This window comes from Garra rufa, chromosome 8 (genome assembly GCF_049309525.1).
Source record: "Garra rufa chromosome 8, GarRuf1.0, whole genome shotgun sequence".
Lineage (NCBI taxonomy): Eukaryota > Metazoa > Chordata > Actinopteri > Cypriniformes > Cyprinidae > Garra > Garra rufa.
Window position 1 is genome coordinate 51804568 of NC_133368.1, and position 16377 is coordinate 51820944.

The 16377-nt window shown below is 37.8% G+C and overlaps 1 protein-coding gene across 2 annotated transcripts in view; it reads left to right on the forward strand.

The window, feature by feature from the left end:
* rab3gap1 (RAB3 GTPase activating protein subunit 1) overlaps positions 1–16377 on the forward strand; it is a 55640-nt gene that overhangs the window by 20695 nt on the left and 18568 nt on the right. For both annotated transcript variants that reach the window (XM_073845612.1, XM_073845613.1), the window contains exons 16-18: positions 1588–1642; positions 3012–3335; positions 8095–8232. In XM_073845612.1, coding sequence (XP_073701713.1) covers positions 1588–1642; positions 3012–3335; positions 8095–8232 — 517 coding nt within the window. The remainder of the gene's footprint in view (positions 1–1587; positions 1643–3011; positions 3336–8094; positions 8233–16377) is intronic.

The following is a 16377-nucleotide window of genomic DNA, read 5'->3' on the forward strand; positions in this document are numbered from 1 at the left end:
TTTATTTGATCAAAAATACTGAAAAAACAATAATACTGCAAAGTGTTATTACAATATAAAACAATGATTAAAAAACTGTTACTCCAGTCTTCAGTGTCACATGATCCTTCAGAAATCATTCTAATATACTGATTTATTATTAGAATTATCAATGTTGGAAACAGTTGTGCTGACAAATATTTTTTGGAACTTGTGATTTTTTTTTTTTTTTTATCATTTATTTAAAATATAAATTTTCTAACAATAAAAGTCTTTGCTACTATTTTTTTTATCAATTTAACACATCCTTGCTGAATAAAACTATTAATTTCTTTTTAAAAAAGAAAGAATAAAAATTGACTGACCCCAAACTTTGGAACAGTAATGTATATTGCTAGAAAAGATTTCTATTTTAAATAAATCGTGAAAAAAAGTATCACAGGTTCCAAAAACATATGTTTCCAACACTGATAATAAATCGGTATATTAGAATGATTTCTGAAGGATCATGTGACACTGAAGACTGGAATAATGATGCAAAAAATTCAGCTTTGATCACAGAAATAAATTAGATTCTGAATGTATATTGAAATAGAAGAACGTTATTTTACATTGTAATAATATTTCACAATATTGCATTTTTTTTCTGTATTTTTGATCAAATAAATGCAGCCTCGATGAGTGTTAGAGACTTTTCACAATTCATTAAAAACCCAAAACGTTTGGCCAGCGGTGTACATCAAATACCGAATGACGGGTTCAGTAAAAATATAATGAATATGTAATATAGTGCATATATTTGTCAAAATGTTCCTCTCTAGAGTTATTTTTTAAACAATATTTTCAACCCAGTCCTAGTTTTTATCGTTCATCAGCTGCGAAAATCCTTCTGAAAATGATTCCATAAGCGATAGTTTCTCTGATGTTAATGTTTTATTCTCTTAGAGTTGAGTGATTATTATCTAGTTATAACTGATTCACAGAAATGAGTCAAATGGACCTCAATGAGAAACGCTGATAGTTTTGTGTGTAAACGTTCTCATACTCGCTGTGTGATTCAGTGCTGATGTCTTGAGGACAGTTGATAGCCAAATAATTAAAATCATCCTGAATATCATTCAGATAATGAATCTAGTATAAATACTGTATGTTCTGCCTTGATCTCGCTCTGCACCTGCTCAAGATGTTATTGATTGTCTGAGCAGACGTGATTATTGATCGATGATAGTAATCTTAAAGTCTACTTGATATATCCGTCTGTAAATAGTCGAGAGTGTAAGTGAAGCCCCTTTAGGCGTCAGGTGTAAAGAAAGGAGCGCTCAGAGCGTCTGCACGGGTTCGAGTCTGTTCTGCTGCCGCTGTGCTGTGAATGAATGCAGGAAGCGGCGGAGTGAGTCTGATGGATGGTGTCTGTGCTGGAGTGTTGTACTGGAGTCTGTAGGGAGCGAGCTGCAGTCGTCCGGCTCATTGATAACGCTCACCGAGGAACAATAACCCTGCGTTCGGTGGTTCCTCGCGTCCTAGCGCTCCTCGTGTCATTGTGTGCTAATGAGCGTCTGATGGGAGTCTGTGTGATTGTTAATGAACGCCTCTGTGTTGTTGTTTCAGGCTGGCCAGCGGAGCTCCTGATCTCAGGTGTTGCCTTCTTCATCAGAAACTGCAGGTGAAGCTCCACTGCCGTCATTCTGTTCTCAGAGACTCAAACACACATCAGACGTGTCAAATCGGTCTTTAGCAGATTGGATTTAGTAATTCAGATCAACCTGTCAAATACAATCACTTCAGTTCCAGCGTTATGGATAAACTAAAGCTGGCTTTAAATTGAAAAACTATAAATGCTGTTCTTTTGAACTTTCTATTCATCTGTGAATCCTGAAAAATTAAATCTATGACAGGTTCCACAGAAATATTGGGCAGCACAACTGTTTCCAACCTTAAAGGTTGTATCAGCGATTTCAAGCCTGAAACATAAAGTGTCAAATTCAGCTGATCTTTCTTCACTATCCGCTCGCTGCCTGCCCCATAAATCGACTGTAAAAAAAACGCGTCTCTGTGGTCAGCCTAGGGTCCGAGATATGCCAAAAAAACAATCGGCGCTACCAACCATTCCACAGCAAAACAAACAGTGTTCCAACCAATCAGCGTCAGGGGTTTGGTGTTGTGGACTTTCGCTCCGCCTCCCTCACATCCCTGCACCAGTAGGAAAGTCCACAACACCAAACCCCTGACGCTGATTGGTTGGAACACTGTTTGTTTATCTGTGGAAAGGTTGGTAGCACCGATTGTTTTTTTGGCATATCTCATGAAGAAAGGTCAGCTGAATTTGACACTTTATGTTTCAGCCTAGAATCACTGATACAACCTTTAAGGCGAGACAAAAATGCTTTTCTTAGATTTTTTTGTCTTGTTTCCAGCCAAAATATCAAAAAAATTTTAAATCAAGTTGGATTTTCTAGACAAGTAAAAATTATTTTCTTGTTTTCGGAAAAAAAAAAAAAGTTTTTGCTTAGAACAAACTAAATAATCTGCTAATGGGTTAAGAAAACAAATCCTATTTCAAACAGAAAACAAGATTATTTTTCTTACCCCATTGGCAGATTATTACTCGTCTAGAAAATCCTTCTTGATTTAAGAATTTTGTCTGGAAACAAGACAAGTAAGAAAAAGCACTTTATGAAAAACCAAAAAGCCCCAAATCTCAAAACCAGTGTTTTTGCTTGCAGTGTCTCTCCTTAATACTAATCAGAAATGTTTGTTGAGCAGCAAATCAGAATATTAGAATGATTTCTGATAGATCATGTGACACTGAAGACTGCCGTAATGATGCTGAAAATTCAGCTTTGATCACAGAAATCAATTACAGTGTAACAGATATTCACATAGAAAACAGTTGTTTTAAACTGTAACAATATTTCAGTGTTTTCCAGTATATTTGGTCAAATAAATGGAGCTTTGATAGGCGGAAACCTCTCTCCAGCCCAAAACTGTTGAGCAGAGTGTGTTTTCATGTGTGTTTTTATTTGTCTCTGCAGATGTTGAACTGCTGCATCGAGCGCAAGAGAGCGAGGGATGATGGGAGGAAGAGCGCCGTGTCGGACGGAGGCCGAGATAAGAACCGTCTGGGGCCGGAGAGCGCGGGACCCGCTGAAGTTTCTCCGGGGAAGTCGTGGGACTCGTGGAGCGACAGCGAGGAGGAGTTCTTCGAGTGTCTGAGCGACACTGAGGAGATGAAGGAGGCGGAGACGGACAGCGAGAAGAAAACGGCCAATAAGAGCAAACCTGAAGGCCGTCTGCAGCCGAACGGAAAACTGACGCTGATGAACTCACAGGAGCCGCTCTACATCCCCGTCACACAGGTCAGATCACTCACACACTCCTGTGAACACTGAGGTTCTTAATTGATGCTGTCTGCTTTTGCTGAACCCAGAGCCGTTGAGAAACAGAGTTGCGACAGGCTTTGATCTCGCCGCTTCATGGAGCGCTCAATAGTTCCAATCAGCTCCTCGCTGTCAATGTGTTTGAATGGGTTTGAGTATGATAGACAGCAGTTTTACTATATTTGCAGCAGTTTCGAGTAATTATTAACACATAATGTGCATTGATTGTGTATTGATAACTTCTCTGAATACACTTTACAATCACATTTTATTCTGGGGAGTGATAAAGAGACATCATTAATATGTTCTCATACTCTTTGACAGTCAAATGTGACCAAACACCTTCAGTGTAACTTTTATTCAATTAAATAATACATAGTTCAGTTCTATTTAGGTCATATTTTGAGGAGTTTTTTGTACTAAATAATATGTGAAATAATGATCCTGACCGTTTAAAAGATAACATTTTCTAATATAGTATTTATATTACAGTTAGTGTAATATTTAAGGTTAAATACATTTGAATGTGTATTTGGACACGATCAAACACTCTTTTTTTCATATGTTTCGATTTAACGATTTAATGTTAAATAAATAAAGTAATTTACTCGTGTTATTTTATGATGTTCAAATATACAACATAAGTGAATATTATAAAAGGCAAGCAAATATGGCATTTAACATCATAGAAAAGATGAAAATAGGCAACCGATTGCATTCAGCATACATTTTTATCATATTTCTTGAATCTGAAACTCATTCAACCTCCTACAGGAAGAGAAAGATTGCAGAAAGACTTAAAAATGTAAAAATTGACAACAAGTATCTGGTTACGGTCGCTATTACGGTGTTTCTCACGTTATCTAACTGCAATTACAGTATAGCTGTTTATTATCTAACGATAAACATTAACTACAACACACTTCATTAAACACCACTGCTGGACAGTTTTTCGAGAGGTCAACTGATGTGTTAAAATGTAAAAGAATGCAGTAATTTCTTCAGTTTACCAGCGACTGTGCTTGAGAAGCGCTGAAATGAATGGGCTTCAATGCAGGAGCTATTGGTTGTTTGGAACTATTGTCCGCTCCATCACACGCTTTACTTCCTCATTCCTCAGTTCCTACAGAAGCCCATGGGAGTGTCTCAACTCTGTTTCTCAGCGGCTCTGGCTGAGACCATCTGTTTGCAGAAACTACATGATGTCATACAGAAAATTCCACCAATCAGAGAATAGCAGCAGTTAAATTGCACCACTGTGAATGCCTTAATTAGGTCTCTCACACTCATTTAAGGCCAGTGCTCATCTGCTGATCCTATATGTTCTCGCTGGAGTGTGTTTCTGGCCTCTGCAGTGTTTCTGTAATGGCACACTCTCTCTCACGGCCGTCTCTGTGTCCTGAGCTGTCTGAGGGATTGGGTCGCTCCATCAGTCACATGATGAATAATTAAAGCGGAGCGGAGGAGAGGACACCTCATTTCTTCATCTGTCACAGATCGCTGATGGACTATCAGTGTTTCTCCGCAGCGCCACTTTCAGTCTGTCTGTATATTCTCACATTTGACCTGCGTCTTCATCATCTTCATCTTCATGCGTGACGATTGCCATCTAATGAGTCTCATTGTTCAGTGCCTTTAATTATTGTGCTGGTCGCTTGTAGCGATGCATTGAAAAAAAGGAAGCGAACAGTGATTTTTGAGGGAAAACACTGAATCAAACAGAGATCCATCCATTAATTCCACAGTAAGATTAGTGCTCTGTTACTTTTGATATGAAAAAGAGATGCACCGAAATGAAGCTTCTTGGCTCAAGCTGAAGCCAAACACAGTTTTTCATGTTTTCCCCTCATGTGTTTTGCCCAAAAAAAATTCACAGTTCCATGAATTAAATAGCCAAAATGTGCTTTTTACATTTTTGTCTTGCTTTTCAAAGAAAAAAAATCAATTACAAAACAACAATTTAAAAATATTTACTTAACTGAACATTTTTAATATTCTAGTAGACATTATAGCTTATCAACAAACCACAATTTAACTTAAAATCAATAAGTTTGTAAAATAATATTCGTTGGCCATTTTTTAGACCCTCTTCTTGAATCAGGCGTGTGTTTTTAATGCACAAATAAATGCAGCCTTGCTGAGCAAAGGAGAATGTTTGTAAGTTGTAAATGTAAGTTACTAATTATGTTACTTAGTTACTTTTTATGGAAAGTAATGCGTCACGTTACTTTTGCGTTACTTTTTAAATCTGGGCAGGGCTTGCTTGTTTGTTTTTAATGGAAAAAGTAATATTTTTGTCAAATGTAAAAGCCTTTTCACAGCAGAAGCCTCAGGTTTAGAGAAAAGTAAATCTCCGTCTGTACAGTAGACCGCAGAAGAACAAATGTCAACTCTTCAGCAATAAAAAAAAGGAAAAAACAAATGTTCGATTATCTTGAGTAATTTTTTCTTATTAGTATGGATGAATTGGATCATCGAAGGTCGGCTGCAAAGACATCGGTTAATAAAATGAGATTAAATACATAAAGGATATTTGTATTATTGAACATATTTAATTATTGCAGATTTGCGTTGAATTTCAGTGTTTTTATTCATTTGAAGAACACTGTATCTGTTTTTTAGTGAGTGAGATGAATTAATGCATGTTCACATTTATTCTAGAACTAAAGGAACATCTTACTCACAGTTTCTCTCAACATTTTAGTCTTACTTTTATATTTTATTTGACAGAACAACAGTGAAATGACAATACTAACATTTCTGAATGTTGTCTTTTATCTTTCAGATTGTGCCAGTTTTATCAGTAAAAGTGTTTTTGTGTCTCTTTAATGTGTGCTGACAGATGCTGTAGTGAAGCGATCATCTCTTCCTCTTTACTACTAATTATAGCACAAAATCAACATGAATGAACATCAGAACTTACTGAAATCAATCATGGATCAATGAGTGTTAACCGCAGACGCCAGTAAAACAGCTTGTGACGGATGTCAGGAAGCACATTCAATGTCTATAAACTAGTCAGCTAGGAAAAACAACTGTGTTGATTGTGATAAATATAAGCCGTGTGTGACTGAATATAATCCTGTCATGAAAGCGGCGTTTGAGAGCAGATGAGGGAGAGACTCTCACTGCGGTTTGCTGCGTAATCGCTGAGCAAAATGAGATGATGTTCAGATTGCACTGGAAAACAAGACAGACGCTTGTTTGAGTTGAGGAAGATAAAATATGCTGTTTGAAAGCTGTGTTTGTGACATCAGTGCTGATATATCAGACCTGACACCAACAATAACCTCTCAAACTCTTCCGCAGTCATAGGATTAGAACAGATAGATTCAGTCCACGTTTTTCACACTGGGTTGTGGTTTTCTCTGGTGAGCATTTGTGGAGTGTGGAGATATTCAGTCCGATCTTCAGTTCTGCCCTTCATTGGTGTAGATGATGTCAGCACATTCACTATACTGCCCTCCAAAGGCAAAGCGCAGTAACTACACATTTGGTCCAAATTGAGTTAATGCTTAAAATGGACTTTGTGACAACTGTTTTGTCTTGTGGCATAGTCTCCTGGTTCAATGAAACGAGAGTGTCAACATGTTTGACTAGCTGTTGTAAAAACTTTAGCATTTTTCTCAGTTTCAGTGTTCAGTTACTGCACTTTGCTTTTGGAGGGCGGTATAGTTCATGACATCAGGGGCTGACTGCGGAAAAAGGTTTAAACTAGTCCTCAGAGTTAGTCGTCTCATTTTTAAGTTGGCTTGAGAAATTTAAAATGATTTAGCGATTTAACTATTCAAACTCCAACTGTCAAAACTCCCAGAATCCCTTGAGCCTCAATCAAACTTACCTTCTATGTACTATATTTATAATTCATTCAAACTCATTCAAACTAACTTGCTAATCATGTTAGAATCATGCTACCAATATGCTAGTCACTTGCTAATCATGCTAGGAAAATGCTAACAACATGCTAGTCATGCTAGAAACATGCTAGAATGCTATCTATTTATCAAATTTAAGCTTTTAAAACTTTCTCAAGCAACTTAAAGTTTGTGTTGCCAAACATTTTTTATCTGTTTTTCTTTAAGACTGGTCAAAAATGTTTTAATCAGTTACATGAAAATTTAGATTAGTTCAGATTAAGTTGAGTCCAAAATATAAGACAGATTGCCTTTGGTTAACCGCTGGTTGTCAAACTAGTTCTGAAGACATTGTCTTAACATGGAGACTAACATAGAGACTAAGTTTATGCAACTGGAGACAGATTACTTTGTTTAGTCATTGTTTTTGAAGAGGAAGTAAAGCAGGGCAAACGGCAGCTTGGTGTTCGCTTACAATGAGGCACAAAGTCTTTTTCCAGACCCTTCACTCTCTCTGTTCCTGGAATGAACTGCAAACCTCCATCAGAACTGTGAAAATAATCACAGCTTTCATAAAACACTTGAAAACACCTTTTCTGCTGGAACTCAAGCACTCCCCAACTCTAAACCAATGCTCTGGCAAAACAAAACACAAAAATGCATTTCTCTTGTGCTCTAGTTATAAGTCTTACTAATAACCATGCCATTATATACCGCCTTTTACAGTCGCCTTTGATAAAAGACTCTGCTGAATGCATTAATGTAAATGTTGATTTTTTTGCATCATATTTCTCATCAGTGAAACGGAGCGGATAAATATTAGTCATGACTGTTATTAGACCCTCACTGACGGCTGAACTGGTGTCTGTCTGTCTGTGCCGCAGGAGCCGGCGCCCATGACTGAAGATCTGCTGGAGGAGCAGTCGGAGGTTCTGGCCAAACTGGGCACATCGGCTGAAGGAGCGCACCTCCGCGCCCGAATGCAGAGCGCCTGCCTGCTCTCAGACATGGAGTCCTTCAAGGTGAGCTGTGTGTTTGTCATTGTGTGACTGGCTTGAGATGCAGTGAGAGGTCTGAAGGTTACGATAACACTGCGTTCTGGAGTCAGGAATGAGCATCTCCATGTCCCTCATGCTCAGCAGATGTTCAGCATCTCGTGTGATTGGTGTCCTGGCAGCAGATTACTGTCAGTCGTGTCACCCGTAATTCACTGTCAGTCCGGCTGATCTCCAGCGTCTGTGTGACAGCATTCTGACCGCCGTCGTCTTCTCCACTGATGTCCACATGAAGGGCTGGATTCGCTGGTGTGGGTAAACAGTGAATAACTAGCAGCGTCTGCAGTGAATATGAGCTGAATGTTCTTCACCGCTGTTGATAATGTAGGTGTTATTGAGTTATGCTTCAGGTTTAGACGGATGATTTGGCTTTATTAAAGCCTGAAAGATTGTTCAGTTCTGCTTTACTTCTATGAAGAATGTGATCAGAGAAAGTCAGTGTAGTATTCTGTATTATTCTCGTCTCCGTATCAGATTAAAGCAGCAGCGGTGCGAGCGGCTCATTTCAGACATTAGGACCGAATGTACAGATATAGAAGCACGTTTTCCCCACTTAATAAAAAAATAAAAAAGGTAATTGCGACTTTATCTCAGAATTCAGACTTTTTTCTCACAAACATGCAATTGCAAGTTTATATCTAACAGTTCTGAGAAAAAAAAGTCTGAATTGCAAGATACAAACTTGCAATTGCAACAAAAAAATGTAAAAAAAAAAACTTGTACTCATTGACGGAAACAGGCTTTTATAGATTTCACACGCCAATGCATAAACGAGAATCCCACTCCGAGCAGATTATATAGCGGCCCGCATCCTCCTCGAGCAGACAATGGCTCCTCCTGCTCCTGTCTTCAATTCACTGAATCTTTTATAGGTTTCACCTTTTAAAAACACCGCTTGGCAGAAGCAAAGGGAGAAGCATCATTCATTTTCATAAGCACCTTATTTTCCATCCCTCCTTGTCGGATAACGGCGAATTATCCCGCGGCGTTATGCTGTGGACAAACCCCGGAGATTAAGGAACAAGGGATTTGTGTGGGAATGGAGCGTTCCGTAAGCACAGCCTCATTTCCCACTCCTTCTTGCGCGCCGTGAAGCAGAATGCTCGTTTTCGAACAGCGGGGGGCGAGACCAATGTGGAAAGGTGACATTTTGTGTCTATTTTGCCTCGCTATAGCCTGTTCAACTGCCCTACAAAATGCTCTAATTTCCTGAGCCGACACACCAGCTCGTCTTATTGCAGCGGTGGACCGCTGTGAGCGCAGCCGTCGCAGTAAATGGCCCCTTTAGCTGAAGATGGCCTCTAAATTTAGCAGCGGTGCTGTCTGTAATTGTGCTTAGCCAAGCATCATTTGGCATTTTGGCTTTAATTACCATCTCCCTCCGGCTGGAGAGCAGAGAGAGCCCGATATGATGAATGGGGCGTCTTAAAATCTGACGGCGCTGGCGCACCGCTGGACGACCGGCCCGTCAGACGTCAGCTGCGGCGGTTTGTCTGCCGTTAGAGACGATCGGAACGCCCCTCAGCGATCCACCTGTACAGGAGAACAGCAGCTCAGTCACTCCTTACCAACTACAGCTTGACTGTGTTCATCAAATGTCACGCCTGTTTAAAAACTCCAGAACCATGGAGGATTCGGAGCGACCTCTTTCACAAGAGTCAGTAAGCTGTTGCTAAGGTGTTCCTAATAGTTGCTAGGCAGTTGCTAAGATGTTGTGAGTGGTTGCTAGGCGGTTGCTATGGCGTTTCTTTATGAACAACGTCTCTGAAGTATCGGCACGGACTGATGTGAGGAATCGTGGTGTTATTGTGGATTGTCTGGTTTTTGGAGGCAGCACACAGTCCAGATCTGACATGAAATGTGTTTCTGTCTGTAAGTCTCACAGTCTCATCATTATGTCTGGTTGGTGTGTCTCTCAGTAATTATGGAGTATGAAAGCGCTCAGGACTTCAACGACCAACGGAAAAGGTCATCCTGAGGAAGTCTGAGTCTGTAGCTCATTTACAAAAGAACTGTGTGATGAATCGCTGCAGTCGCATTTCACTAATGCTGTGTCACACACCAATAAATACACAATAAATACACACACACACACACACCAATAAATACACAATAAATACACACACACACACCAATAAATACACACACACACCAATAAATACACAATAAATACACACTCGCGCCAATAAATACACACTTGCACCAATAAATACACAATAAATACACACTCGCGCCAATAAATACACAATAAATACACACTCGCGCCAATAAATACACAATAAATACACACTCGCGCCAATAAATACACACTTGCACCAATAAATACACAATAAATACACACTCGCACCAATAAATACACACTTGCACCAATAAATACACAATAAATACACACTCGCGCCAATAAATACACAATAAATACACACTCGCGCCAATAAATACACAATAAATACACACTCGCGCCAATAAATACACACTTGCACCAATAAATACACAATAAATACACACTCGCACCAATAAATACACACTTGCACCAATAAATACACAATAAATACACACTCGCGCCAATAAATACACAATAAATACACACTTGCACCAATAAATACACACTTGCTTCAATAAATACACAATAAATACACACTCGCGCCAATAAATACACAATAAATACACACTCGCGCCAATAAATACACACTCGCGCCAATAAATACACAATAAATACACACTCGCGCCAATAAATACACACTTGCACCAATAAATACACAATAAATACACACTCGCACCAATAAATACACACTTGCACCAATAAATACACAATAAATACACACTCGCGCCAATAAATACACACTCGCGCCAATAAATACACAATAAATACACACTCGCGCCAATAAATACACACTTGCTTCAATAAATACACAATAAATACACACTCGCGCCAATAAATACACACTTGCTTCAATAAATACACAATAAATACACACTCGCGCCAATAAATACACAATAAATACACACTCGCGCCAATAAATACACACTCGCGCCAATAAATACACAATAAATACACACTCGCGCCAATAAATACACACTTGCACCAATAAATACACAATAAATACACACTCGCACCAATAAATACACACTTGCACCAATAAATACACAATAAATACACACTTGCACCAATAAATACACACTTGCTTCAATAAATACACAATAAATACACACTCGCGCCAATAAATACACAATAAATACACACTCGCGCCAATAAATACACACTCGCGCCAATAAATACACAATAAATACACACTCGCGCCAATAAATACACACTTGCACCAATAAATACACAATAAATACACACTCGCACCAATAAATACACACTTGCACCAATAAATACACAATAAATACACACTTGCGCCAATAAATACACAATAAATACACACTTGCACCAATAAATACACACTTGCTTCAATAAATACACAATAAATACACACTCGCGCCAATAAATACACAATAAATACACACTCGCGCCAATAAATACACACTCGCGCCAATAAATACACAATAAATACACACTCGCGCCAATAAATACACACTTGCACCAATAAATACACAATAAATACACACTCGCACCAATAAATACACACTTGCACCAATAAATACACAATAAATACACACTCGCGCCAATAAATACACACTCGCGCCAATAAATACACAATAAATACACACTCGCGCCAATAAATACACACTTGCTTCAATAAATACACAATAAATACACACTCGCGCCAATAAATACACACTTGCTTCAATAAATACACAATAAATACACACTCGCGCCAATAAATACACAATAAATACACACTCGCGCCAATAAATACACACTCGCGCCAATAAATACACAATAAATACACACTCGCGCCAATAAATACACACTTGCACCAATAAATACACAATAAATACACACTCGCACCAATAAATACACACTTGCACCAATAAATACACAATAAATACACACTTGCACCAATAAATACACACTTGCTTCAATAAATACACAATAAATACACACTCGCGCCAATAAATACACAATAAATACACACTCGCGCCAATAAATACACACTCGCGCCAATAAATACACAATAAATACACACTCGCGCCAATAAATACACACTTGCACCAATAAATACACAATAAATACACACTCGCACCAATAAATACACACTTGCACCAATAAATACACAATAAATACACACTCGCGCCAATAAATACACAATAAATACACACTTGCACCAATAAATACACACTTGCTTCAATAAATACACAATAAATACACACTCGCGCCAATAAATACACAATAAATACACACTCGCGCCAATAAATACACACTCGCGCCAATAAATACACAATAAATACACACTCGCGCCAATAAATACACACTTGCACCAATAAATACACAATAAATACACACTCGCACCAATAAATACACACTTGCACCAATAAATACACAATAAATACACACTCGCGCCAATAAATACACACTCGCGCCAATAAATACACAATAAATACACACTCGCGCCAATAAATACACACTTGCTTCAATAAATACACAATAAATACACACTCGCGCCAATAAATACACACTTGCTTCAATAAATACACAATAAATACACACTCGCGCCAATAAATACACAATAAATACACACTCGCGCCAATAAATACACAATAAATACACACTCGCGCCAATAAATACACACTTGCACCAATAAATACACAATAAATACACACTCGCACCAATAAATACACACTTGCACCAATAAATACACAATAAATACACACTCGCGCCAATAAATACACACTCGCGCCAATAAATACACAATAAATACACACTCGCGCCAATAAATACACACTTGCTTCAATAAATACACAATAAATACACACTCGCGCCAATAAATACACAATAAATACACACTCGCGCCAATAAATACACAATAAATACACACTCGCGCCAATAAATACACACTTGCACCAATAAATACACAATAAATACACACTCGCACCAATAAATACACACTTGCACCAATAAATACACAATAAATACACACTCGCGCCAATAAATACACAATAAATACACACTCGCGCCAATAAATACACAATAAATACACACTTGCGCCAATAAATACACAATAAATACACACTCGCACCAATAAATACACAATAAATACACACTCGCACCAATAAATACACAATAAATACACACTTGCGCCAATAAATACACAATAAATACACACTCGCACCAATAAATACACAATAAATACACACTCGCACCAATAAATACACACTTGCACCAATAAATACACACTCGCACCAATAAATACACACTCGCACCAATAAATACACACTCGCACCAATAAATACACACTTGCACCAATAAATACACAATAAATACACACTCGCACCAATAAATACACACTTGCACCAATAAATACACAATAAATACACACTTGCACCAATAAATACACAATAAATACACACTCGCACCAATAAATACACACTTGCACCAATAAATACACAATAAATACACACTCGCGCCAATAAATACACACTTGCACCAATAAATACACAATAAATACACACTCGCGCCAATAAATACACAATAAATACACACTCGCGCCAATAAATACACACTTGCACCAATAAATACACAATAAATACACACTCGCACCAATAAATACACACTTGCACCAATAAATACACAATAAATACACACTCGCACCAATAAATACACAATAAATACACACTCGCGCCAATAAATACACAATAAATACACACTCGCGCCAATAAATACACACTCGCGCCAATAAATACACAATAAATACACACTCGCGCCAATAAATACACACTCGCGCCAATAAATACACACTTGCACCAATTAATACACACTTGCACCAATAAATACACACACACACACACACACACACACACACACACCAATAAATACACACTTGCACCAATAAATACACACACACACACACACACACACACACACACACACACACACACACCAATAAATACACACTTGCACCAATTAATACACACTTGCACCAATAAATACACAATAAATACACACTCGTGCCAATAAATACACACTTGCACCAATAAATACACAATAAATACACACTCGTGCCAATAAATACACACTTGCACCAATAAATACACAATAAATACACACTCGCGCCAATAAATACACACTTGCACCAATAAATACACAATAAATACACACTCGCGCCAATAAATACACAATAAATATACACTTGCGCCAATAAATACACAATAAATACACACTCGCGCCAATAAATACACAATAAATACACACTCGCACCAATAAATACACACTTGCACCAATAAATACACAATAAATACACACTCGCGCCAATAAATACACACTTGCACCAATAAATACACAATAAATACACACTCGCGCCAATAAATACACAATAAATACACACTCGCGCCAATAAATACACACTTGCACCAATAAATACACAATAAATACACACTCGCACCAATAAATACACACTTGCACCAATAAATACACAATAAATACACACTCGCACCAATAAATACACAATAAATACACACTCGCGCCAATAAATACACAATAAATACACACTCGCGCCAATAAATACACACTCGCGCCAATAAATACACAATAAATACACACTCGCGCCAATAAATACACACTCGCGCCAATAAATACACACTTGCACCAATTAATACACACTTGCACCAATAAATACACACACACACACACACACACACACACACACACACACCAATAAATACACACTTGCACCAATAAATACACACACACACACACACACACACACACACACACACACACACACACACACACACCAATAAATACACACTTGCACCAATTAATACACACTTGCACCAATAAATACACAATAAATACACACTCGTGCCAATAAATACACACTTGCACCAATAAATACACAATAAATACACACTCGTGCCAATAAATACACACTTGCACCAATAAATACACAATAAATACACACTCGCGCCAATAAATACACACTTGCACCAATAAATACACAATAAATACACACTCGCGCCAATAAATACACAATAAATATACACTTGCGCCAATAAATACACAATAAATACACACTCGCGCCAATAAATACACAATAAATACACACTCGCGCCAATAAATACACAATAAATACACACTCGCGCCAATAAATACACACTCGCGCCAATAAATACACATTAAATACACACTCGCGCCAATAAATACACACTTGCACCAATAAATACACAATAAATACACACTCGCACCAATAAATACACACTTGCACCAATAAATACACAATAAATACACACTCGCGCCAATAAATACACAATAAATACACACTCGCGCCAATAAATACACAATAAATACACACTCGCACCAATAAATACACAATAAATACACACTCGCACCAATAAATACACACTTGCACCAATAAATACACAATAAATACACACTTGCACCAATAAATACACACTCGCACCAATAAATACACACTCGCACCAATAAATACACACTTGCACCAATAAATACACACTCGCACCAATAAATACACAATAAATACACACTCGCACCAATAAATACACAATAAATACACACTTGCACCAATAAATACACTCTTGCACCAATAAATACACAATAAATACACACTCGCACCAATAAATACACACTTGCACCAATAAATACACAATAAATACACACTCGCACCAATAAATACACACTTGCACCAATAAATACACAATAAATACACACTCGCGCCAATAAATACACAATAAATACACACTTGCACCAATAAATACACAATAAATACACACTCGCGCCAATAAATACACACTTGCACCAATAAATACACAATAAATACACACTCGCGCCAATAAATAAACAATAAATACACACTTGCGCCAATAAATACACACTTGCACCAATAAATACACAATAAATACACACTCGCACCAATAAATACACACTTGCACCAATAAATACACAATAAATACACACTCGCACCAATAAATACACAATAAATACACACTCGCGCC